Consider the following 27364-nt stretch of genomic DNA (forward strand, 5'->3'; position numbering starts at 1 on the left):
TTTTCTATGATTTTTTTCAAAAACAGTGCAGATAAGTTAAAGACTACTTACATAGCTTACAATATTAACAACACTTTGTAGTATGTTGAGCAAAGTGCATAACAATAAGTTTCTAAATGTTGGATGTATTTCTTGTTAGTTTATCATCATAAACAGAAATTAGTCATTCATGATAAGGTTTTTCATTCATTTCGAACACATATTATAAACTACAATAAGTATGGTTTACGGATTTTACAATAAAAGCATACTACATGAAAAAGGTTTTACTCTCAAATCAAACGCATTTTCATATACTACATGATAAACTAAAATAGTAATAGTTTATGGATTTCATATCACTAAGTTATTTCATAAAAGGTGTTTTCACTTCCACCACGGAAGAGGTTTTATACTCAAAATATATGTAAACTAGTTAATGTAAGTTGTGAGACAATTCTATTGGATAAGGTGTCTAAGTCCATAACTATATTTGGTATGTACTTGAACAGACCCGGCATGGTCCATTTGGGTTGCAAGGCATCATGCATTCAGGTAGACTAAATGAGAGAAATAACACTTATGATTTATTAATATATTATAAGTTCTAATATATTAATAGTATTATTTAATTAGTATTGATCAAGAATTAATTTGGAATTAATTAAGTGATCAAAAGATGACTAATTAAATATATGGGTTGATTATGAAAATTGTCCATAACTTGTATAGTGGGCTAATGCTCCATGGATTATCAAGTTGGGTTAAAACCCATAAGATGCTCCATGGGAGTTACAAACCCATGGGTCATGGAAATGAAGAGTCATGTCACATTAGGGTTTACATGGTGTAACCCTAGATGTGACACACTATATAAAGAACATGATGCACACCAAAATCGGCTACACTATGAACAAGAGAGGGCAAGCCGATTTTTCAAGTGTTATCATTCTCTCAAAGTTATTCCAAAGCATTTGGTGTTGTGTGAAACATTTGAGGCATCACACTTGGGGTGCTAGGTTGTCAAGGTTTTTGAAGGAATCAAATCAACTACAAGGTATGTAATTCTAGCCATCTTTTATGTTAAAAGTTCCCCATGTATGCTAGATAGGATTATGAACCTTGGAAATCATATTTTGCATGTATTTTAGACAAACATAGATCCAAGGTTTTCTAGGGTTGCATGTACACTTAGGAGTATCAGAGCCAGGTTTGTTTGTTAATACTTGATGCAAAATAGTGTAAAAATCAAATTTTTGAGCTGTCTGCACATGGGACTCGACGAGTCCATGGGGGGACTCGACGAGTCCAAGTGAAAATGCATCCAACTCAATGAGTCAGTTCGTGCACTCGATGAATTGGCCAGGCAGAGTGCAGAATTTCGATTTTTGTTGTTGGAAATGAACTAGAAACATTACCCTAAACTGTTTTGGTATTGTAAAACTTGTTTTGGATAGTGTAATGGTTGTTCTAATCCATTTACAATGGCTAATATCAAAATTACATGATTATATGTGTTCATATGTTCTTGAAATTTTGATATGAATATTCATGTTCTTATGAGTTCTTCATAGATCATAGGAATTACTTGTTTAATGATTAATTCATGATCTTTATGTGTTTTAGTGGAGTCCATAACTTGTCCTCAAGTTATGGATAACCGAAAGTCTCTTTGTGTTAAAACCATTAAAAGAACACATAAGTTACAAAATGAAGAGTCTTCATTTTAATAACTCATAAGTTATGAATTGAAAAGTTTTGTTAAGTTACAAAACTTGCCCTCAAGTTTTGGAGCATGTAAAATCATCTAATAAACTTTAGATCCAACCCCTAGATTTTTAAAAGTTAAAAATCAACCCTTATACTTTATAATATTATAAGTTAATATATATATATATATATATATATATATATATATATATATATATATATATATATATATATATATATATATATATATATATAAGAGCAAGTCGTCTTACAATTAGTAAGTCTCATTCACGAAGCCGGTCAATAAGGAGGGTATAAGGTTGCTGCCTATAAAATGGCAGCTTAATGGGTGTCCATTCTCACCCACCGCTTCCTTGATCGGTGGAGGGTATTTAGCCGAACGGGTAGGACAAAGACTTATAAATTCTCATTAATAGTATGATGAATATTATAAAGTAAATAAATGTTTTATTAAATTCCCAATCTTAGTTACTTTAGGAAAATGTGAATAAGGTGCTAATCCATGAAATTACACTTTACACTTTGTTTAAGTCGTTAGTGGAGCGTGTGTGGTTAACCGACACACTAACTTGAACTTAACAAGGTAGGTAAAGGGTAACTTAAGGTTTTTCATAGGTCGGTGGAGCGTGTGGTTAACCGACACATCGATTGAGTCATAAACTTTAAGAGTACCAAGTGATTTGCATGGTTACTTCACACCTCGTTTTGTGATCCTCGGTATCCCAGTCATAAAACTTGGAGGGCACACTCGAGATTGAAACATGCCTTTGAAAAGTTCATTGAATCTCAAAAGAATCTAGGAATTTCTAAGAACCAATTAAAACCTAATAATTTATATTTCGGTTTTTGGTGGAAATTGGTGAATCGTCATTCACCTACCCTTCAAATATGTTATAGCTTAGATTACAACATACCTCTTCTAAGTTATGATATATTGTGATTGGATTCTAGCCTTAATATTACATTTGGGTGTTTTATTAAGGACTATATTTATATCTAAACTAAACTTGTTCTCTTCTTTTTCAGATGTCTTCCAACAACACTGCTTCTGGCTCAAACCCTACTGGCTCATTTTCCCTCATGAACCTATGTGGGAGGGTCATCTTCGATGGTTCCAACTTTATGGATTAGATCCGGAACATCAGGATGGTGACTCGCTACGAGGACAAGGAATATGTCCTCGATAAGGAGCTAAAGGAGATCGATGAGTCCACTGCTACTCCCCAGGAGATCACTGACTTTTGGACTCATGAAAGAGATGCCACCAAAGTGGCATGCATCATGATGGTCACCATGACAGCTGAACTCCAGATGTCCTATGAGGACTACTACCCTTTTGAGATGCACCAAGATATGATGGAAAGATACCATCAGAGTGCTCGTCAAGAGCGGTATTAAATAATCTCCTCCATGATAACAACCAGGATGAAGGATGGAGAATCTGTCACGAGCCACATGCAGAAAATGAAAAGGTATGTGAATCGGTTGCTGAAGCTCAATGTGAACTTCCCCGAGGAGCTTGCAATAGATATCATTTTTCACTCCTTACCCTCGTTTTATGATCAATTCCGCATGACATACCACATGAATAAGGAAGAAGTCACACTCAACAAATTTCAAGGACTCCTAAAGACCGCAGAAATAGGTTTTAAAGGTAAGCCAGTTGTTAACACTACTACTCCTACTCCAAACTCCGCCCCTGTCCTGGCAATCGGGAAAGGTAGAGGGAAGAAGAGGAAGATCCCTTCGAAGGGTATCAAGGGTAAGAACCTTGATGTCTCTTATTCAAGTGGAACCAAGAAAGGTTTCGTCACTCCTTCTTCTAACCTAAAAGAGGCTGAATGCTTCTATTGCCATGAAAAGTCGCATTGGAAGCGGAACTGCCCAAAGTACCAACAAGATATGAAGGATGGGAAAGTCAAACCCAACCATGCAGGTATTTACACTATTCTATCTAATAACTCACCCTATTCTAACTCTTGGGTCCTTGATACCAGTTGTGGTATTCATATATGTTCTGATTTGCAGGGACTAAGAAGAAGTGAGAATGTGGAGCATGGAAAGATAAACTTGATCATGGGGAATAGGAAAGTTTCACCTGTCACCAAGATTGGAGTTTACTCTTTATTGCTAAGTAGTGGGTTTACTTTAGATTTGAATAAATGTTGTTATTTGCCAGAAATGGCAAGAAATATTATTTCCTTTCATACTTTGTACAAACAAGGGTTTACCTTTTCTTTTGATAATGAAATTGGTGCAATAAATGCTTTCTTTAATAATGTTCTTTATTTGAAAGCATTACCTTGTGATGGTGTGTATGAAGCAGTATTTGTTGTAGATAATCTAGGAAATAATGTGTTGTGTATTGATTCTTCTAGTAATAATAATAACTTGGATAAAGCATCATTATGGCATTGTTGTCTTGGACATGTGAGCAAGAAACGCATAGGCCAGCTCCAAAAGGATGGAGTCTTGGAATCATTTGACCTAAAGTCAGATGATAGTTGGGAATCATGCTTACTTGGAAAAATGACAAAGTCACCATTCACTGGTTCTTGTGCTAGGGGTGAAGGTTTGTTGGATCTAGTGCACATAGATGTGTGTGGACCCTTCAAATCTGCCACAAGGGATGCTAATCGTTATTATTTGACTTTTACTGATGATTATAGTAGATATGGATATGTCTATTTAATCAAGCATAAGTTAGAGACTTTTGAAAGGTTTAAAGAGTTTAGACAGGAAGTCAAGAATCAATTGGGCAGGAACATTAATATGCTTCGATCCGATTGTGGTGGTGTGTATCTTAGTACAGAGTTCCTCGACTATCTTAAGGAATGTGGGATTATCTCACAATTGACACCTCCCAGGACACCACAGTTAAATGGTGTGGCAAAGAGGCATAATTGAACCTTATTGGATATGGTTCATTCCATGATGAGTCGAGCCTCACTACCAATCTCATTTTGGGGGGTATGCCTTAGAGACTGCCGCCCATATTCTTAATCTGGTCCCTACAAAGAAAGTTGCCAAAACTCCTCATGAGATGTGGACTGGTAAAGTTCCTAAATTAGACCACATAAAGATTTGGGGTTGCGAGGCTTTTGTGAGACGCAAGACTCCTGATAAGCTCAAACCTCGAAGTGAGAGGTGTATTTTCATCGGCTACCCACAAAAATCCTTTGGTTACCTCTTCTACAGACCTAGTGATAATGTGGTCTTTGTAGCAAGGAGGGGTGTCTTGAGAGAGAGAGAGAGAGAGAGAGAGAGAGAGTTCATAATCCAAGGAAACAGTGGGAGGAAAATTGACCTTGAAGAAATTCAAGAGTTAAGTGGTGAAGGAACTTCAAACCCTAGCACTCAACCTGAGGAGGAAACTCCTGTTGAGCCAATTGACAAGTCTGTACCCCCGAGGTGTTCCACAAGGGTTAGGAATGCACCTAAGCATTCTTTTGGTTTTCATATTACTGCGGAAGGTGAGACACTTATCAGTGATGAGACATTGGTATTTCTGGATGAACCTAACAGTTACGCAGAAGCCATGGCAGGCCCCGAGTCTGCCAAATGGAAAGAGCCAATGCACAACGAGATACAGTCGATGTATGACAATCAAGTTTGGAACTTGGTTGACAATGTACCAGGTCGAAAGACAGTTGGGTGAAAATGGATCTTCAGGAAGAAGACCGACATGGATGGGAAGGTACACACATATAAGGCGTGACTGGTTGCAAAGGGATTTTCTCAAACTCCAGAAGTTGATTATGATGAGACCTTTTCACCAGTAGCAAAGATTAAGTCCATTAGGGTTCTGTTAGCCATCACTGCATTTCATGATTATGAAATATGACAAATGGATGTCAAAACCGTCTTCCTTAATGGAAGTTTGGCTGGAGATGTTTACATGAGTTAGCCAGAGGGTTTTGTCAGTACAGAATACCCTAATAGAGTGTGTAGGCTCGAGAAATCCATTTATGGATTGAAACAGGCACCTCGCAGATGGAATCTTTGCTTTGATGAGAAAGTCAAAGAATTTGGCTTTTCAAGGAGTGAAGATGAATCTTGTGTCTATGTCAAGGCTAGTGTGAGTATAGTCATCTTTTTGGTACTGTATGTGGATGACATACTACTCATAGGAAATGACATTCCAACCCTGCATGAAGTGAAGTCCTGGCTTGGGAAGTGTTTCTCTATGAAAGACCTAGGAGAAGCTGCCTATATTCTAGGGATAAGGATTCTGAGAGACCGGAGTAAAAGACTAATTGGACTTAGTCAGAGTACCTACTTGGATAAGGTACTGAAGAGGTTCAGTATGCAGGATTCCAAGAAAGGAGAGTTACCCATCCAGAGTAACGCCAGACTGAGTAAAACTCAGAGTCCGAGTACTGAGGTTGAGATAGTAGAAATGAGTCGAGTACCTTATGCTTCTGCTGTAGGTTCGATCATGTATGCTATGACCTGCACTCGACCTAATGTAGCCTTTGCTTTGAGCATGGTTAGTAGATATCAGGGGAACCCTGGCAGGCTCACTGGACTGCGGTAAAGAATATCCTCAAGTACCTGTGGAGGACTAAGGACTGGGTCCTTACCCTCAGTGGGAGTGATGACTTGAGAGTTGTAGGGTATAGTGATGCTAGCTTTCAGACTGATAGGCATAATTTTCGCTCTCAGTCAGGCTGGGTCTTTACCTTAAATGGAGGAGCAATCACTTGTAACAGTTCCAAGTAGGAGATAGTGGCTGATTCAACTTGCGAATCAGATTATATAGCAGCAAGCGAGGCAGCAAAGGAGGCGATATGGCATAAGAACTTCATTAGAGACCTTGGAGTTGTACCATCTATAAAGGAGCCAATGGAAATATTCTGTGATAGTGAAAGTGTAGTCGCCTTAGCCAAGGAACCAAGGGATCACGAGAGATCCAAACACATTGACAGAAAATACCATTTCATCAGACATCGAATAGAAGAAGAACTCCTCGTGGCAAAGAGGGTATCATCGGATGAGAACCCAGCAGATCCCCTCACGAAGGGACTGAGTCGGGCTAAGCATCTCCAGCATGCTCGGAGCATAGGGCTGAAGGATGATATTCGTTTTAGTAGTTATATAATTTTGAAATTTGTAAAGTGTAATTGACTTTTGATGATAAATAAAAGTAGTGTTTATTTATGAGTAAAGTGTTTTGACTTCCAGAATAATTATGTTTGGTATATCATATTATTCGAATTCTCCGCAGTCGGTCATATGTTGGAAGTAGGTATGAATCAAGACTGTCATGAGTGGTTGCAGAGGTCTAAGTTGTTAGACATGGCTACAACACTCATGAGTGCTCATAAGTTCTGAGCATTGGATTCAACCCATGCTCACTGGTATCACTTCATGGAATTCATTTCGAGTGATCGTGAGATGGTAATATCATATAAGTCTTTAAACCTAGAGATGTGACTTGTTGCCTATGAGTTGGTTATGCATTGATCGTGCGAAATCGCATTGGTAACTCGATGTTATAAAATGTACTTGTGTGTGTGATTCAACAAGTAGTAGAACAAGCATATGAGTCAAATTTTATCTGTTCCTTCTTGGATTAGAAGCGGATATTTAGGCCCCTCGATGATTTTGTTTTGACCTATGTATCGGTCCCGGCCATAACCGAATTCATGTGTTCAATTTAGTTCTATGTCAAACAAATTGGAAATCAAGAAACAAACTGATGGAAAATAAGTAAGACATTGTTCCATGTATTTGTCCAGCTGATATCTAGAACAGAGGATTATATGATCACTTATCTTAAATGGCGTAACATCATATTCTCAGTTCCGAGAGACCTTGAAAGAGCTACGATTGCTGATCGTTTCCTGAAGTCATACTTACAGACATAGTTATTAGACTTATCCAAGTGGGAGACTGTTGGATAAAGTGTCTAAGTCCATAACTATATTTGGTATGTACTTGACCTGACCCGGCATGGTCCATTTGGGTTGCATGGCATCATGCATTTGGATAGACTAAATGAGAGAAATAACACTTGTGTTTTATTAATATATTATAAGTTCTAATATATTAATAGTATTATTTAATTAGTATTGATCAAGAATTAATTTGGAATTAATTAAGTGATCAAAAGATGACTAATTAAATATATGGGTTGATTATGAAAATCATTCATAACTTGTATAGTGGGCTAATGCTCCATGGATTATCAAGTTGGGTTAAAACCCATAGGATGCTCCATGGGAGTTACAAACCCATGGGTCATGGAAATGACGAGTCATGTCACATTAGGGTTTACATGGTGTAACCCTAGATGTGACACATTATATAAAGAACAGGATGCACAGTAAAATCGGCTACACTATGAACAAGAGAGGGCAAGCAAATTTTTCAAGTGTTATACATTCTCTCAAAGTTATTCCAAAGCATTTGGTGTTGTGTGAAACATTTGAGGCATCACACTTGGGGTGCTAGGCTCTCAACGTTTTTTAAGGAATCAAATAAACTACAAGGTATGTAATTCTAGCCATCTTTTATGTTAAAAGTTCCCCATGTATGCTAGATAGGATTATGAACATTGGAAATCATATTTTGCATTCATTTTAGACAAACATAGATCCAAGGTTTTCTAGGGTTGCATGTACACTTAGGAGTGTTAGAATGCTCATAACCCATCAAATTCTTCCATCGTACTCTTAGAGTACGAGTTCAAATTCCTGTAAGTTATAACCAGAATATCTTGTAGGGAGAGTGTGATAATTGTGTATAGATCTATATTGGGATAGACACCCCACACCTTGCTGCTAGCTACAGCAGGACTTGCAGGTCTACGGGTGACAAAAGTCATAGGATCTTGACGTCTGAAAAATGTTGTTGCAGGTTAATTTTCATTATAGTATGGTTATAACGACTCACATAGGGAGTTAACAATCTTTCAAGTTTACGGGGAAAATTCTACTTTAAAAAGGGGTTTTATCTATTTAAAACTACAAACATGTTATAAGTACAAAACACACACATATTCTCGGTCTTGGGATTTAGGACTACATGACTTTTATAAGGAAAATATTGGATTTTCTTTGGAAACAAATTACAATTATAAACATTATAAGTACAAAACACACACATATTCTCGGTCTTGGGATTTAAGGCTACATAACTTTTTATAAGGAAAATAAGGGATTTTTTCTTGAAATGTACATTATAAAGTACCAGGTTTACACAAAATGGCTTTAATGATAGTAAAACTACGTTTCATCTAGAATTGTTAGACTTCAGCTATAATTTCTAAGTGTACATGTTAGAGTTATATATGAATTTAGTTGCAATCAACTTAGAATTGGTGGGCCCTCCTTACTTCCTGTTCCTTGTTTGGTTGTGGACCTAGGGCAGACCCATTATATTCGACTGTTTATTTAACTTAAAATTTATATAACTTATATAAACTGGGTGATTATTGAAGGAATCTACGGGTCTTTCTAGGGTACATTATTGCATAACATAGGAGTGTTCATTTCATACTTAATAAAGAAAATATTGAATTTTCTGGAATCATACTCTATCGCTTTTACAAGGAAAACGGCTTCTTTCTCAAATAAAACTCTTATGAGCTCACCAACTTAATTGTTGATACTCTTTCAAAACTACTTGTATTTTCAGGAAATCAGTAAAACAGGAAATCAATAGCTTTTGAGGATGGAACGTTAAATCGTCAAACATTTCATTTTGCCATCATAGTGTAATTGATTTGAAACATGTAAGCACATACAATGGTGTAACTTTTTCAATTATATTTATGATGGTTGTATTTACTTTGAGCACTATTATACTCTTCATTATGATACTATACATGAAGTCCTCCACCCCCGGACGTTTCCGCCATCCTTGGTTTGGGGGTGTGACAGAAAGCATCACTTATGACCAAGATTGGAGTTTATTCTTTATTGCTTAATAATGGGTTAACTTTAGATTTGAATAAATGTTGTTACTCGTCAGAAATGGCGAGAAATATTATTTCCCTTCATAGTTTGTATAAGCAAGAATTCACATTTTCATTTGATAATAAAATCAATGCTATTGATGCTTTTTATAATGATGTGTTCTATTTTAAAGCATTACCTTGTGATGGTGTATATGAAACTGTGTCGATTGTAGACAACTTAGGAAATAATGTATTTCAAATTGATTCTTCGATTACCTTGGATAAAGCTTCCTTGTAGCATTGTCGTCTTGGACATGTCAACAAGAAGTGCATATGCCAACTCCAAAAGGCTGGAGTTTTGGAATCATTTGACCTAAAATCGGATGATAGTTGTGAGTGTTGTTTGCTTGGAAAAATGAAAAAGTCACCCTTCATTGGTACTTGTGATAGGGGTGAAGGTTTTTTGGACCTCATACACACAGATGTGTGTGGACCCTTCAAAACCGCCACAAGGGATGCTAATCGCTATTATGTGACTTTTACTGATGATTATAGTAGATATGGATATATCTACTTAATCAAGCATAAGTCAGAAACCTTTGAAAAGTTCAAAGAGTTTAAGCAGGAAGTGGAGAATCAACTGGGCAAGAACATCAAGATGCTCTGATTCGATCGGGGAGGAGAGTATCTTAGTATTGACACCTCCTAGGACACCACAGTTGAATGGTGTGGCTGAGAGTCACAATCGAACCTTGTTGGACATGGTTCGTTCCATGATAAGTCGAGCTTCGTTACCAATCTCATTCTAGGGGTATGTCTTAGAGACTGCCGCCCGTATCCTTAATCTAGTCCCTACAAAAAAGGTTGCCAAAACACCTCACGAGATGTGGACTGAGAACATTCCAAATCTATACCACATCAAGATTTGGGGTTGCGAGGCTTTCGTGAGGCGCGATTCTCACGACAAGCTCGAACCTCGAAGCAAGAGGTGTATTTTCATCGGCTACCCATAGAAATCCGTTGGTTACCTTTTCTACAGACCTAGTGAGAATGTGGTCTTTGTGGCAAGGAGAGGAGTCTTTCGTGAGAGAGAATTTATAAGCCAAGGAGACAGTGGGAGGAAAATTGACCTTAAAGAACTTCAAGAGTCAAGTGGTGAAGGAACCTCAAACACTAGCGACCAACCTGAGGAGGAAACTCCTGTTGAGTTGATAGATGAGTCCGTACCTCCGAGGCGTTCCACCAGAGTTAAGAACACACCTGATTTTTATTATGGTTATCACATTACAACTGAAGGTGATACATTTATCAGTGAAAGTACACTGATAGATTTGGATGAGCCTAATAATTACAGGGAAGCCATGGCAGGCCCCGAGTCTGCTAAATGGCAGGAGGCTATGGACAGCGAGATTCAGTCCATGTATGACAATCAAGTTTGGGACTTGGTTGACAATGTACCAGGTCGTAAGACAGTTGGGTGCAAATGGATCTTCAAGAAGAAGACCGACATGGATGGAAAGGTGCACACTTACAAAGCGCGACTGGTGGCGAAGGGCTTTACTTAAACTCCGGGAGTTGACTATGATGAGACCTTCTCACCAGTAGCAAATATCAAGTCTATTAGAGTTTTTCTATCCATAGCTTCATTTCATGATTATGAAATATGGCAAATGGATGTCAAAACCGCTTTCCTTAATGGAAAGTTGGCTGAGGATGTTTACATGAATCAGCCAGAGGGTTTTATTGATGCAAAGTACCCTAATAGAGTGTGTAAGCTTGAGAAATCCATTTATAGATTGAAACAAGCATCTCACAGATGGAATCTTTGCTTCGATGAGAAAGTCAAAGAGTTTTGTTTTTCGAGGAGCGAGGATGAGTCATGTGTATATGTTAGGGCTAGTGGGAGTATAGTTAGTTTTTTGGTACTGTATGTGGATCACATACTACTCATACGAAATGACATCCCAACTTTGTAGGAGGTTAAGTACTGGCTTGGGAAGTGTTTCTCTATGAAGGACCTTGGAGAAGCTACCTATATCCTAAGGATAAGGATACTGAGAGACATGAGTAGAAGACTAATTGGACTTAGTCAGAGTACCTACTTGGATAAAGTGTTAAAGAAGTTCAACATGGAGAATTCCAAGAAAGGGGAGTTACCGATCCAGCACAATGCCAGACTGAGTGAAATTTAGAGTCCGAGTACAGAGGCTGAGATAGCTGAGTTGAGTCGATTACCATATGCTTCCACTGTTGGCTCGATCATGTATGATATGAATTGTACTCGTCCTGATGTGGCTTTTGCATTGAGCATTGTCAGCAGATATCAGGGGAACCCTGGCAAGGCTCACTGGACTACGGTAAAGAAAATTCTCAAGTATCTGCGGAGGACTAAGGACTGGGTCCTTACCCTCTGTGGGAGTGATGACTTGAGAGTAGTAGGGTACAGTGATGCTAGCTTCCAGACTGATAGGGATAATTTCCGGTCTCAGTCAGGCTGGGTCTTTACCTTAAATGGAGGAGCAATTACTTTGAAAAGTTGCAAGAAGGAGACAGTAGCTGATTCTACTTGTGAATCAGAGTACATACCAGCAAGTGAAGCGGAAAAGGAGGTGATATGGTTGAAGAACTTGATTGGAGACCTTGGAGTTGTACCAACTATACAAGAGCCTATGGAGATTTTCTGTGACATCAATAATGTGGTTGCCTTAGCCAAGGAACCAAGAGATAATGGTAGATCTAGACACATTGACAGTAAATATCACTTCATAAGACACAAGATAGAAGAAGGACTCCTCATGGCAAAGAGGGTATCGTCAGAAGAGAACCCTGCAGATCCCCTCACGAAGGGATTGACTAGGGTTAGGCATTTGCAGCATGCGAGGAGCATCGGGCTGAGAGACGATATTAGTTTTAATAATTAGATAGTTATTTCTGAAACTTGTAAATATACACCATAGGAGTGTTAGAATGCTCAAAACCCAACACTCCGACCCATCCACCTCAAATAGCATGACCCGCCTATAACCGGCTAATCAATACTAGCATTCCATTGCTAGCCAAACTCAATGATCGCCCAACCCCTGAAACCCTGAAGAATACTCTTGAAGTCTTAGTCCGTATGATAATCCAAATCACCTCCCATGATACCATACTGATTCCCTGAGTTCTTATGCAACCGACTAAAAACCATAACCATTGCACTGAACTGGTGAATATTCATCCTAACTCCCACTCTCGAAGAATCATTGAATCCTAATCGACTGCAACCTGAGCAAATATAAAACGCCCCTGACATTTCCGATGACCAAACTACTTATGCAACTGACATCACCATCTTCCTGCTACCACTCTTCTCCTAGCAACGTTAGTGTTTGAACCCAACAATTATTCCCTAGGCAACTGTCGCTCCTACCAGAACAACTACTAAAATCACTGAACCCTGACGATACTGAAGAACTAACCCACTGAATCATGACCATAGACCTTCCACACAATACCCCTGAACCGATCTTGCCCAAAACCAAAATAACACTGAACACATTGGAACCCGCTACACGAGATACAACCCCTATGTAGCCCACTAATGATTCACGACATGCAAACAACATAAAACAATTCTCGAAGATATAACCAACAATAACAGAGAATTAAAACCAACGATTGTGCTTACCTAAACCAATATAACATTCTACGCAACATAAATACTGATACCAATAGATGCTTCCATTACAGCATAACATTCAATATTCCCAAGACTACAAAGCATCACACATATTAGTCCAATCCATCGCTGACTAATCAACTTTAGCATGCAAGTCTACCAGCTCATACAATAGACATACAAAGGCATATCTTCTAGCATTCTATCATGTAAAAACTGAGCAGATCCTTAGCCCTAACTAGCATGTGATTCACAAATTCATAAATCAACTCATATCATATTACATGTATGGGTATTTTTGGAAAACTTACTTGAGTTGGACTGATTGCATGCACCACACCCTTTTTTATCTTAGAATTTTTTTCTTAAAAATACTTTTCTTTTGAAAACTTTACCAAATCCTCAGTTTGAGTTCAAAAACACCCGAGAGTATGTTAGAATCCCTCAAACCAAGTCTGTGATACCAACTTGTAATGTCCCAAAAATCATGACATAAAATTTTTTGTTTTTAGATTAATAAATCGTTAATACATACATTTCTCGTAAAGCCAAGGTAATTCAGATTTAACAAAACATCATAAAATCAAAGTAAATCACGAAATGCGGAGACTTGTGGTGTGTGCTCTACAATCTTCCCGAGCTCTTCCAATTGAAAACTGAAGTACCTGAAACATAAACTGAAAACCGTAAGCACAAAGCTTAGTGACTTCCCCAAAATACCACATAACATACAACCACATAATATCAAGTGACATAACATATAGTTGCCATGGGCTCCCCCCCCCCCCCCCCATGGTCTGATATCCAAGTGTCATAGGCTTCCCCCCCCTGGTCTTTACCTGGAATGCCATGGGCTCCCCCCATGGTCTGATATCCAAGTGTCATTGGCTCCCTCATGGTGTTTCATGCACGTATCACAGAGAAAACTAGCATTCCATATAACAAGTAATGGGCCATCATTGGTGCCTTCAACCCATGGATATAGTGAGAAGACTCACCTCGGACAGCTGAACCCACGAATAAATCTTTGACTGTTGATCCACTAGAAACCCCACACTATCAAACAAATAACACCCAATTAACAATTGGGTTCCAAACCGAATCCAATAATCCATATACGGGATAAAAAGACCATTTTACCCCCCCACCCACCTAGTTTGGTCCAAGACTAAGGCCCAAACTCCTCATCATAAGGGACCACCTGTTGGATAAGATGTCTATGCCCATAACTTTATTTGGTATATACTTGACCTGACCCGCCATGGTCCATTTGGGTTGCACTTCACCCGAACTATTAATGGTTAAACCTTTGAGAATTGTATGTTAATATGAAATCATATTATTTAATTAGTATTGATCATAAATTAATTTAGAATGAATTTGGTGATCAAAAAGGTGACTAATTAAATATGGACTCTTGTATTTATATATGTGTGGGCTAATACTCATTTGGAATGGGCTTGGCATGCATGGGAGTCCATGGATAGTCCATGGAGCTTTTAACCCATGGATCCTTATAAAGGAAGAGTCCTGGGTATTAGGTTTTACAGGGATATAACCCTAATCCTCCACACTATATAAAGGAGCTTGTGATGCTTGAAATGGCACTAGTTGTGTGTGCAAAGAGGTGGTCGATTTCCATAAGCAAGCATACACTCTCTTAAGGTTTTTCCAAGTTTGTGGTGATTTGTGATTTCCATTTGAGGCATCCACATTATTGGTGCTAGGCTCTCATACTCCAAGGAATTAACTCACAAATTGAAAGGTATGTAATTCTTCTAGCCATTATGTTTAATGTTCCCCATGCCATGCTAGATTGGTTATGAACCTTGGAAAAACAAAGTTGCATGTATTCATAGTAAAACATAGATCCAAGGTTTTAGGGTTGCATGAACACCTTAGGAGTGTTAGATTGCTCAAAAGCCAACACCACCAACCAATAAACATCCAAATCCCACTTATGGCCTAATTTTCCAAATTGGGCCCAAACCCTCACATGGGCCTTACCCTAAAGCCCATTAACTTTTCCTAATCCCAAAACACATACTTCCATCTGGTCCAACAAAGCCCTAAACAACCAAGTCCAAAAAGGTAGCCCAAACCGAAGCCCAACACTCAAAGTCCAATAGACCGAGTACACGGGGCGTACAAACATGTATGCGCAGCGTACTCGCTTGGAGGCTTTTACGCTATGCGTGCCTGCTTGTATGCCCAGCGTACTCACCTTATTCATCCCAAACTTGATTTTCCCATTTAATCCATTAAGACAAAGCTCCACAACACAGATCTGACCTCCTTGAGCTGGATTACCACGTACAATTGCCAACTTTACGTTCATACATGGCTAAAATAAGCTCTTAAGCTTAAAAGGGACTTAATGGTTGACTTATTGCATGTATGATACCAAAATACACATAAAGCTTTCAACTTTATGCTCAAGGATACCAAAACAAAATCAGATCTGAAAGGACAAACCCATAAGCAAACTAACTCATCCATAAACCCAAAAAGAAGACCAAAATCACAATAAACTAGCCATGAGGAAATATAATCATACACAATTCAAGATGGAAACTTGATACCTCTAAAAGCTTCCCCACAAGATGATGGTTCTGGATCCAAGGCCTCACCACCAAACCAACCAACTTCAAGGTTCTCTTCTTTCCTTCCCAAGGGCAAAATGTGAACCAAAGCCTTCCAATAGCTCAAGAACACCACCAAGAGGCTTCAAGGTCGATTTAGGGTCTTTAGGGTATGGAGGTTGGCTTAGAAATGAAGGAAAGGGGCCAACATAAAGCTTTTATAAGGTACCACACTAGAAATTAGGGTTTCATACTAACCCTCGTACGCCTAGCGTACTCCTCGTACGCCCAACACACGAGGTCTCGTACCCCGCTCCCACTTTCGCAGTACGCTAAGCGTAATCCTCACTACGCCTTACGTACTAGCCTTCACATTAGTATGCCTCGCGTACTACCTTGGTACGCCCCGCGTACTAAGGTTTTCCCCAAACCCTAATTTCATTCTGAAGGTCATAACTTCTTCGATACCACTCTGATTCCGACCATCCTTATATCCAAGAAAAGATATTGAGAAGAACAACACTTTTATCAGCTCATACTTGACATAGAGGTTCTCAAACATAAAATTCAATTCCATAAAAGCCCGTTACCAATTTACCAAAATACCCCTTGGCACCAAAACAAAATTTGAATGCCCGAACCATCTACATTTCATTACTCACGCCCAAATGGGTAATGATTCGAAACAGGGCGTTACATTTATAAAAAAAATATATTTATAGAAAAACATATTTATATGTATTTATAGAGGTATATATGATCAAATTTGTCTAAAACATGTATAAATATGTGGTTTATACAATACAAACCATAATAATATTTACTTTCATATTTATATATACATGATACTTTTAATATCAAATAAATGCATATTTATACCTATTAAAATGCAAATAAATACAATTTTTTAATGTATTAATACGTTTTTAAATGTATAAACGCTTGTATAAATATACATATGCGCACTAAAATGTATAAATATTTTTTTAAAGTATAAATACCTTTAAAAGATATTTATACCTCTAAAAACATACTTTTTAGCTTTAAAAATACATTTATATATTTAAAAATATATGTATACATTCATTAAAATATAATAATAATAATAATAATAATAATAATAATAATAATAGTAGTAGTAGTTAATAATAATCCAAATAATAATATTATTGACTATGAATGACTGTGAAACTTGTTAAAAGGGTATATGTGTAAAAATTAGATAAAATATCCAACTTTAATAAACCAAAAAAAAAAAGACACAAAAAAATAAAATCAAACATTTCTTGAAAACTTCAGAATTTTTATATCATTAGCAAAAAGCTATTTGCATGAAATCGCAAGGTTTATGAAATATGTGATCTTTTGTAATTAACTTTAGAAAAAATTACAAATGCAGTCATTTTCCTTAATTACTTTGCAAAAATAGCAAAAAAAAAAAACAAATTACAAAATTAACCAATAAAATCGCAGATGAATTTGAGCCATCTACGATTTCGGCATTTGATCTGCAAATGTACAAGTGTTTAAAACGTAGGTGTACATTGACAGTTGTACGTTCGCAGATTCCATCTGTGATTTTATTAATTGATCTGCGATTTTGACTTTTTAAAGGTATATATACCTAATCTTTTTTTTTTTTGAGCTTTCATTTTGCAAAGTTTTTGTTGGAAGAACTTTTTCTGAAGGCAAAAATGAGTAGCCATTAACCATTTAATGTAAAATCGAAATCATATATATATATATATATATATTAAAAAAAATTGTGCAAAATCACATATGAAATATCAAAAGAAATCATAGGTGAACTAAGTTTATTTGAGATTTCATCTAATGTTCCGTCTGCAAATGTACAACTGTCAATGCACGTCCAAGCTTTAAACATTTGTATATTTGCGGATCAAATAATAAAATCACAAATCACTCTAATCCATCTGTAACTTTGATGGTTAATTTTGTAATTTGAGTTTATTTTTTTTTACAAAGTAATTAAAGAAAATGGTTAAATTTATAATTTTCACTTTAACTTTATTCTCTTACCTGTTCTATTCTTTGTAAATAAATCTCAATTATATATAGGTTTAATCTTATTACTTTTGGATTCAAATGGTTGACCCATTACATAATGCTAAACTTAAGGGGTGTTTGGATAGAAAAAAGATGTATTTATTACTTATTCTCACACTAAGCTAATTTAAGTGTTTGGATAAAATCCATTCCCATACTTATTGCTTATTCCCACCACAAATAAGCTATAAGCTAATTTTACTAAGCATCCATATTGCTTATTCCCACCAATAATAAGGTTTAAACAGCTAAAAATCTAATCCAATCACCTTAAGCTGATAATTAAAATTAATCATCCGGAGCAGAAAGCTTAGAGAATGTGGATTTTTGGAAGAAAAGGGGAATCAGGGTTTGGAGCTTTTTCAACAGCTGAAGATGTTACCAAAGGAATCGATGGAACTGGTCTCACCGCCATTGTTACTGGTAAAAGCGCGCATCTTCAACCCTCTGCTTCTCATTAGGATTCTTGATCCTTTTTTCTTGAATTGTTTCTCCTTCTGAGATCTTTTCTGGGTTTTTAAGGGTTCGATCCACTGCACATATCTGAATAACAGTTAACAAAACAGAACTTCAAGAACTTGTGATTTGAGGGTACTGAAAGATGGGTTTAACTTGTTGTACTTGTATCACTAAATCTTGATCTTGATATCAATATATAAGTAATTTCGGGTGTTTGACCAATATGCTCTGATTTTTGGTATTGATGATGGTGTTTTTGTTGTTGGATATGAAATTGGGCCCGTTTCACTTTCACTTCATGTTCATGTGTTGATGGATGTTGATGTGTGCATTCAGGAGCTTCAAGTGGTATTGGCACAGAGACAGCACGGGTCCTTGCCATGCACGGTGTACATGTGGTGATGGGGGTAAGAAATACAGAAGCCGGTAGAACAGTTAAAGAGACAATACTTATGGAGACACCTGATGCTAGAGTTGATGTGATAGAGTTAGACCTCAGCTCTCTTGCCTCTGTAAGGGAATTTGCAGCCGAGTATTGTTCATTGGGCCTTCCTTTAAACATTCTCATGTAAGAGACACTTCTGTTTTGGTGTCGTTTTACCTTTTAATTTTTAGATATTTTCTTTATCAAAATTACAAGATTTTCGGTTTGTGTTATCAAAAGCAACAATGCAGGGGTTATGGCTCCTCCATTCACGCTTTCAAAAGACAAGATTGAACTACAATTTGCAACCAATCATTTAGGTATGTGATTATCACAATGTTTGGCTGAAGGAATTGTAATCTTTCACGTTGTTGACAAATGACAAGAAAAGAAATAAACTAACAAAATATTCTTTTATGTATAATGGGGTATTTTGGTCTTTTAGTTAAATAAGTTAAGTAACAGAATTGAATTCCTTCCAAGCTTGGAAGGAATGGTGAATCCCATTGACGAAATCTAAGGATTCCTACGGAATTGAAGTATTACTTTCATTTGACACCCAAACACACCGGGGAATCCACGAACCAAACACTTGATTAAGGTATCTGTCTTTTTACAGGTCATTTTCTTTTGACGAATCTTTTACTCGATACCATGAAGAAAACTTCACGTGAACATGAAAAAGAAGGAAGAATAGTTAACGTGTCATCCGAGGGTCATCGATTTGCATACAAAGGAATTTACTTTGACAAAATAAGCGATGAGTCAAGGTACACAAGCAAAGCTCATTCCAGATCATTATTGTTTTCTGCTTTGAGTTCATTAATGAATGTTGTTCTATGCATGGTTCAGTTACAGCCCCATATACGCCTATGGACAGTCAAAGCTGGCCAACATACTGCATGCTAACGAGCTATCAAGGCAATTTAAGGTAATTTTATTTTTATTTGTAATCTTTCTCAGATCTCAGCCTCATATCATTAGCTCTGTTTTAGTTGCATGTTAGGACTCGACAAACTATTTTCTTGGACCTGAAGGATATCCATGTCTTTTGAGTTTTGATCAGACAAGAGATCCAGAGTGAGTCCCTATGCGACCTCTTTGAGTGGGACAAAAAAAGTCAATATTTGTCCCCTTCATTTCATGTCAATTTTAGTCCTAGTCCAATACATGCCAAACACTAGGGGCATGGTTTTTCTCCTTGGCAAAGCTTAATGTTTATGATTTTTGCATAATTGTTAAAAATCAGGAAGAAAAGGTGGAGTTGACTGCAAACTCGCTGCATCCTGGTGGCATTGCAACCAGTCTTCTACGTCATCACAGCTTTCTTGAGGGTAAAACGCAGAGCTTTTTTTTTTTATTATTATTAAAATTCTCAACTTGATTCTTTTGGTTTTTTGATCTTATAATGTTTATGAGCCAGGTGTCGTTGATTGGGTCGGGAAATACTTCCTGAAAACTATCCCACAGGTTAGATTCATTAAATTTTCATCTCTGAATTACCTTAAAGAAAGAATGACTCAGTTTTGACCCTTATCATTTTCAGGGGGCAGCAACTACATGCTATGTGGCATTGCACCCGCAAGTCAAAGGGGTTAGTGGCGAGTATTTTGTAGACAGTAACAAAGCAAAGCCGAGTTCTCTTGCCAAAGATTCAGAATTCGCCAAGAAACTCTGGGATTTTAGCCTCGGCATGGTGGCTCCATAATCATATGCTTGTTCACTTCATGTGTATATTTTCAACAAAATTTATTGCTTTATTGTATAAAACAGACAGTAGACAACCAAAGATCATTAAGCTGATAAGACCAAAAAAAAAAAAAAAAAGAACATTCTCATTGATAAAGCTTTTGATGTGCACATAAGATGGTTAAGTAACTATTTTTCATATCCTAACTCTAGTTTAAACCACGGATGCACAAACTTTTCAACAAAATCTAAGACTCTATCACCTACCCCTCTTCTTCCTGTACGGCAGTAAAAGTAAAACCCCTGAAAACAAGCCCATGAATCCCTTCTCTTTCTCATAGTATGAGGTGTACACTTCTTTACATATCCACCACGAACCACTGTTAAATGCTGGAGTTTCAGAACCTATCCATCTGCATCCCTCCTTCCATTTCAGCTTCCAAAAGGGATTATGAGCATAAAAAAAAAAAAGAAAGATAAATATAGATATAGATATATTATATATATAGATATTATTATTCATAATATGTTCTTTTAGTTGCTGGTGGTCAACTCCTTCTTCGACTAACCACCGGTGAAGGAGGGTTGAGGTCAATGACTGGATTCTGTTTGACATGATCTCTGAGAAGCTGCTCGGAAACACGGTTGACAAGCACCGACTGCCCGCTGTATCTTTCTTTTTGGTTCCCTAGAAAATCGTTGTCAGAAGGAACTATCTCCTGAAAGAAGGGAGACCCTTGAGGCATTGCTCGAAACATATCGGGCCTCGGGTCATGATAATACGATGGAGGAGGTCCAAAACATCTAGTGGGAGACCGTGAACTCATCCCCAAACCTGTGAACTCAGGAGTGTACAACACACTTGGCTGGTGGTGGTAGAAAGGAATGGCTCCATTTAGAGGGGTGGATGAACCAGAGATGTTTCGCGGGCTTGATATTGGAGATGGGGATACTCTTCCATTCATATTTTGAACAGATCTTTGATGCAACAGTGGGCTGCCCAAATGAGAAACCGGGCATGATATGTTACTGCAAATCAGCATGAATGCGCATCAGAACCATGAAAAAACATCACATGTATTAAGAAAAAAAATGGAACTGGAACTAAATAGACCTGAATCCAGGACTAGATTTTGGTCCTCGAGAGTGAACAACAGAAACTCCTTCACAACCATATCCAATGCCCTACAACCATGAAAGAAGGAATTATTATTTTTGGTCAAAATGGGTAAAACTTAAACAGTTACAAAAAATGGAACAAAAACATAATAATACCAGAAATCTGACTGCGTTTGTAATTGGGCCTGGATCCAGTATCAATCTTTCAGATGAAGCAATATTTATAACAAAAGGGTGTTCTAGAAGCTGTGCAGCAGTAGGGCGGTGTGATGGGTTCCTCTGTAAGCATTGCAAGATAAAATCTTTGCCTTCATCGGAAAGATGCTCAGGGATTGATGGAAGCTCTTTGCTGTTTCCAACCTTAAACAAAGCAGCCACCTTTGACAAGAATGTAAATTGTAAGGTCATGTGATGTGAACCAAACAAGATAAAAATGCATAATATTTTCATGTAGCCTACTACTAACTACTAACCCCTTCATACTGACTCCAAGGAGGTTTAGTTGTAGCCATTTCTAGCACTGTGCACCCAAGACTCCATATATCCACAGCAAGATTGCAACCGTTTGAATTATTGTTGATAACCTGAAACAGTTGAATTCATATTAATAACTACAAAATATTTTAATCATTTTAAAAAATAACTAGGCTTGGAAGGTATGCTAACCTCGGGTGCCATCCAGTATGGGCTTCCCTTGAAGGATAACGGGCATGAAGGCCCTGAAATCTGTGAAACAATCAAGTCAAGACTTAAGGTGGCTACTCTTAACACTTTTTGAAATATATATATATATATATATATATATATATATATATATATATATATATATATATATATATATATATATATATATATATATATATATATATATATATATATATAGGTGTCTTACATGTTTTGCCATCCCAAAATCGGCCAATTTTACACGTCCGTTAGGGTCTACCAGTATATTTGCTCCTTTAATATCCCTAAGAAAAGACAATACAAAAATCTTTTAGAAGATTATAATAATAAAGAAACTGTTTGACCAAAAGTAAACTCACCTGTGGACTGTATTCTTAGCGTGCAAATACTCGAGTCCTGACAAAATTTGATGAGTGTAACTTCGGATAGCTAATTCACCCAACTGACCATAATCCTGGAGAAGCTTATGAATGGAACCACCCGAAACATACTCCAAGTAAATATAAAGTTTGTCATCCACCTAGTAAGTTTTTTACACAAACCAAGAATCTTTAAAAACCTTAAAAACATAGTAACATCATTAAGAAGAAAGAAGGGAAGTAAATGGTTCTCTTACTGTCTCAGATCCATAGTATTGTACGATGTTTGGATGTCTCAAGCGACTTAACAGTGCGATTTCCTGTCAAATATCAACAACAAATGTTAGATTGTAGGGAGATAACGAATGTCTTTCAACAAGAGATTATGGAATCCACTAAAAAGACTTACTTGCCCCAGCTGTTGGGCGCTTTCCTTTGACTTTGCATCATCCGCAAATAAAATCACCTCCTTCATTGCACACATTTCCCCACTCTCACTACAGTTGAGAGAAGTCAGAACAGTTTTGAAAACTAGTTTTTATTTTCGTAAAAGTAATGAATTAAATATACAAACCTGTTGAAACCAAGATAAACATGTCCAAAGGTGCCTCTACCAAGCAACCTTCCTTTCTTCCAACGTGAACCATGGCCAACCAAAAGATCTGCTCTACCTGGACTTCTTGGAACTGTTGGGGTAGTTGCGGTTGAATACGAGGGTGAATAAGGACCAATGTTGGAGATTGTTAAAGGTGGAAGGGGTAATCTGTGACTTTGTTGTCTTCCAGTAACCGCATCATCAGGCCAGTTGGCAAATGGGTCCACCATGTTCAACCCACATGCTCTTGGATGTGATGGGGTGACAGACCCACTTTGTATTCTTGAGCTAGGACCAGGGCTAGTCATCCTAGGACTAGGTATAGGTGAGCATTCAGGGCTGCATCGACTATGTTGCCAGAGTAACTGAGTCGCAGACATGTCTCCACCAACCGAGTTATGACCCGAGTTGTGACCCGACCCGGGACTAGAGCACTGACCCGACCCAAGAAAACCCGCATCGGCATAGGGCCTTCCGGCCCATAAACCAGAGGTCAGAGTCGGGTCAGGCCCAAATACCCTCATTGGACTTCTAGATGGGCTGGACATGGAACTGTCTGGAGCACTAAAGAAAGCACCAGATTGAGGGATCTGTAATTTCGCCATGTGGCGACTTAAAGGTCGCCGCTTTGGTGACGTGGGCACCGTCTGGTTGTTCGGACACGTGGTTGTGTTCACCGGCTTCAATTTCTCCCTTCTCTTTTGTGTTGCAATGTGATGATTTTGGATCTTGTAAACCGCACTTCAAAGAGAAGGGTAAATGTTAGATCTTTAAGATATAAAAAAAAACATAAAAGGGAAAGTATGTAAGTAAGTAATTAATTTAATTAACAATTAAGAAAACTCACCTGGAAGGACTGTTTGTGTAAGTTCTTTCATAGTCGGATACCTGAGGGCTTAGAAGCCGTGAATCAGAGGGATCATCACTGTCACTTGAACTATCGGTAAAAACCGAATCAGTTGCCACATCACCTTCAACATCCACATGACCAGGGGCATTTTGGGAACGACTAGGTTTATGAGGTGTCAATGAGGAGCGTTTCCCAATTCCAGATTTTCTTGATGCCCTTTTTCCTGAATCAGCAGTAGGATGAACATCAGGAAGTGGGAGTGGGTGGGGAAGAGGTCTTTCTGCAAAGCTTTGGGATCGAGACACTAGTGTTGATGGAGAACCAACACGGGAATTAGATCCCTTTGATTTGTGTTTTGATTCAGATGGGCTTTTCAGCTTTCTCTGAATCGTTCCGAAAATACCCCCACTGTTTGACTTCTTCTTTACTTCTTCAGATGAGGATTTGTTCCACCATGGAGACATGATTGTTGAATTGAGTAGTAGTGAAGACTGTAGTATCAATTGTGCTTGATTTGAAGATCACAATTGATTCTGCAATCTCTAGATCAGAAATGAGAATTGGTAACAATTCCCTTTGACATTTTTGCCAAACATCAACATGACTAAATAGGAAAACTTGTGCCTCTGCTTCCGTAATCATGAAATAAATAGCAATAAATCGAAAGACAGGTGCTCCGTAAACTGCATTTAAGAATTGTATATTAAATTCGAGAAGATGAACAACAATCTACATCTACACATACGAATTTAATCAACCACCTACCCCTAAAAGTCAAGCTAGAAACGTGCGCTACTCAAACTTTCTCTTCTTGCATTGCTTCTCTAACTAGTTTGAGATAAGAAGCATGTTGTTGGATACTGTTTTGTTATAACAAAAATGTCCATTTTTAGAATTGCAATTTACACGTGTGAAGTACATTGCCCCGTGTCTGCTTATCTTCTAAAACCTCAAGGGTTGCATGCCACCAGTTAACCTTGCAAGATGCACGTAGGCATACATATTTCTTCCTTTTCCTATTTTCCTAAATTTTGCCAAGTGTTAACATCATAGGAAATGGAGGCAAGGAATAAAACATCCAAATCATTTTAGTTTGAGAAAAAAAAAATGACAAAATGAAACACATCAATTCTACATTGTATCTAGTTTGAAACAAAAATGACAAAATGAAATTCATCAATTCTACATTGTATGATCTAGTCACTCAATTTGAGTTATAAAATTGACAAAAGAAAAAAAAATGGAACATTTTGGAGAAAAGAAGAATTTTCTTTGTGGTTTCAAGATATCCGTGTTATTTGATAAAATTCGACAAAATTCGACAACTTAAAACTATCATTCGCTAGGATACACAAGAAAATAAATTCTTCCATAAAAAAACGCCAAATGTGGATTTCCTTGAGAGAGTCCCCAAACCCAAATGACCATTTATAAAACCCGAATCTCTATTAAATCTCCTATAAATTATAATTCTTTTTAAGAAAAAGGAGTGAATTCATCTATAAATTTGGAAGTGTAGACGATGTGTTACGACCAATCACCAATGTTGTTTAGAAGGCAATCTATAATTGACCGTTTGTTGCACTGTGGTAATTACTAATTCATACACCAACATGTTGCATTTTATAATGTTCCTTCTATGGGGTATGGACATCTCAATGAGATGATCTCATTAACATTTCCTATTCTTAACTCCTTACACTAAGACTCAGTAAATGTAGATAGTGCAAAATTAATTATTAAAATATCAATACTCCTTTTGGCTTAGGAATGGAGGTCGATTTTGACTTTCAATTGTCAAATAGGATATGTTTACTTCAAAAATGATTAAAAGGAAAACTATTTCACTTGTAGAGAAGGAATAGAGAACTAGAATGAATTACAAGACCACATACCATATTCTAATAATTTGATACTAATGATTTATAAACATGTATCTCAATTACAGGTACAATAATACGAACGTTTTAAGTCTTGCATTAGTATGACTTTGTATAATCTAAATCTTGACTAAAGCATAAAACAACAAGTTTACAAGCCCTTAGCATCCCACCACCTCCTCCCCTCCCCAGCATCAATAAAACAGTAGTTTATCAGAAGCACATTTGCCAACAACTTCAAACCTTTTACATATCTTAAGTTCTTAATTTAAATAAGCCCCTTCTGACCTAAGACTAACATCTTCAACTTCCATTGGATTGCTGCTTACTACTAACCCTAAACTCATAAATCAATGTTTTTATGGCTAATCATTAATCCAGGTAACCACACACCTAAATTAAATAAATGGCAATTGATCATGAAATGAAGCAAAAAGGAAAACATGATCACAGCTGGATTTAACAAGATTTCATATATCTAACACATTTGCTTGTTGCTACCATAAATTGTTGAAGACCAAAAGAGGCTTCAAGAATCCCGCTTTACCTATACTATATACGCAACCAATAATCCAACTCAACATTCGGATAGATCTGATTCTCAAAAATCCACCATCTACACACGTACACGAATCTCGTGAATAAAAGAATAAGCATTATCATCAAAACCATTAATTCTTGTATACACCCGGATATAAATATCACAATCCACAAAACCCATGAAAAATCTCCAAGTAACAAAATTCAACGTATACCCATAAACGAATACCTAAAGGGTGTATGGAAAATGAACCAATTTTGTAGAAAATCACCTGAAAATATCGAACTTAACGGGAAGCAGTAGACTAATGGAAACAACCTAAATTTGAGAAGAACCCTAAACTAACAATCGATTAAACAAAACAAATGGTGGGGTTTTACGCTTCATCTATATATGTATCTCAAATTCATCAAAACATAAATAGCCCAAAATCGACCTCTATAACGTAGTGGTTACGGCGTTAAAAAGAAGACTTACCGGAGAGGAAAGTGCCGGAAGCCGGCGGGAAATTTACAGCTTTCTTGCAGAGAAGTGTGTCAGTTACCGAAGAGACGCTGAAGAAAAGAAGCAGCACAACAGAGAGGATAGAGAAATTAATTTGAGACAGATTTTGTGTAATTTTATTATTTAACCCTCATTTTTTTTTCTATGAGAGTAAACACTAACGACTAAACATAAACAGTAGGTTGGTCTATCAGGGGTTATTATATTTTCTTCGTATAAACCACAGTCAACTCCATTATGCTTTTCTAAATTACACACCTTAATCTCTTCCAATGTTTTAAAACCCGGGTTTTAGTTGGCCCGGTGTCATAACCGGTTCAACCGTCGGATCAACCCG

At 37.3% G+C, this 27364-nt stretch overlaps 2 protein-coding genes across 5 annotated transcripts; one reads left to right on the forward strand and one right to left on the reverse strand.

The window, feature by feature from the left end:
- Positions 1 to 18167: 18167 nt before the first annotated feature.
- On the forward strand, positions 18168 to 20636 carry LOC111920852 (short-chain dehydrogenase TIC 32, chloroplastic). Of its 2 annotated transcripts, none has more exons than XM_023916432.3 (8): positions 18168 to 18346; positions 18719 to 18950; positions 19047 to 19126; positions 19426 to 19576; positions 19659 to 19737; positions 20056 to 20140; positions 20230 to 20276; positions 20353 to 20636. In XM_023916432.3, the coding sequence occupies exons 1-8, from the start codon at positions 18241 to 18243 to the stop codon at positions 20512 to 20514; spliced, it is 942 nt and encodes a 313-aa protein (XP_023772200.1). In that variant the 5' UTR covers positions 18168 to 18240; the 3' UTR covers positions 20515 to 20636. The 2 variants fall into 2 exon arrangements, with proteins under 2 accessions (XP_023772200.1, XP_042755893.1); XM_042899959.2 differs by lacking the exon at positions 18168 to 18346 and adding an exon at positions 18500 to 18514.
- Positions 20623 to 27157, reverse strand: LOC111920850 (mitogen-activated protein kinase kinase kinase YODA). 3 transcript variants are annotated; one of them, XM_023916429.3, is made up of 13 exons: positions 27001 to 27156; positions 24868 to 25126; positions 24100 to 24785; positions 23232 to 23993; positions 23067 to 23154; positions 22915 to 22977; positions 22658 to 22818; positions 22507 to 22582; positions 22281 to 22340; positions 22088 to 22198; positions 21771 to 21992; positions 21610 to 21680; positions 20623 to 21524 (listed from the first exon to the last, which is right to left on the reverse strand). In XM_023916429.3, exons 3-13 carry the CDS (start codon positions 24564 to 24566, stop codon positions 21044 to 21046), a joined length of 2562 nt encoding a protein of 853 aa, XP_023772197.1. In that variant the 5' UTR covers positions 24567 to 24785; positions 24868 to 25126; positions 27001 to 27156; the 3' UTR covers positions 20623 to 21043. The 3 variants fall into 3 exon arrangements, with proteins under 3 accessions (XP_023772197.1, XP_023772198.1, XP_023772199.1); XM_023916430.3 differs by having other exon boundaries at positions 24868 to 25118; positions 27001 to 27144; XM_023916431.2 differs by lacking the exon at positions 24868 to 25126 and having other exon boundaries at positions 27001 to 27157.
- Between the last annotated feature and the right edge of the window lie 207 nt (positions 27158 to 27364).

Source organism: Lactuca sativa, chromosome 3 (genome assembly GCF_002870075.4).
Source record: "Lactuca sativa cultivar Salinas chromosome 3, Lsat_Salinas_v11, whole genome shotgun sequence".
In the NCBI taxonomy this organism is placed as follows: domain Eukaryota; kingdom Viridiplantae; phylum Streptophyta; class Magnoliopsida; order Asterales; family Asteraceae; genus Lactuca; species Lactuca sativa.

Excerpts from the sequence above, each read along its gene's own strand:
- LOC111920852 (XM_023916432.3), top strand. The coding sequence starts at position 18,241 with ATGTGGATTTTTGGAAGAAAAGGGGAATCAGGGTTTGGAGCTTTTTCA. Across the intron at positions 18,347-18,718 it reads TCTCACCGCCATTGTTACTG|GAGCTTCAAGTGGTATTGGC; the intron begins GTAAAAGCGCGC and ends GTGTGCATTCAG. Across the intron at positions 20,277-20,352 it reads TCCTGAAAACTATCCCACAG|GGGGCAGCAACTACATGCTA; the intron begins GTTAGATTCATT and ends TATCATTTTCAG.
- LOC111920850 (XM_023916431.2), bottom strand. The coding sequence starts at position 24,566 with ATGTCTCCATGGTGGAACAAATCCTCATCTGAAGAAGTAAAGAAGAAG. Across the intron at positions 23,994-24,099 it reads TACACAAACAGTCCTTCCAG|TGCGGTTTACAAGATCCAAA; the intron begins GTGAGTTTTCTT and ends TTCTCTTTGAAG. Across the intron at positions 22,978-23,066 it reads GCGCCCAACAGCTGGGGCAA|GAAATCGCACTGTTAAGTCG; the intron begins GTAAGTCTTTTT and ends GATATTTGACAG.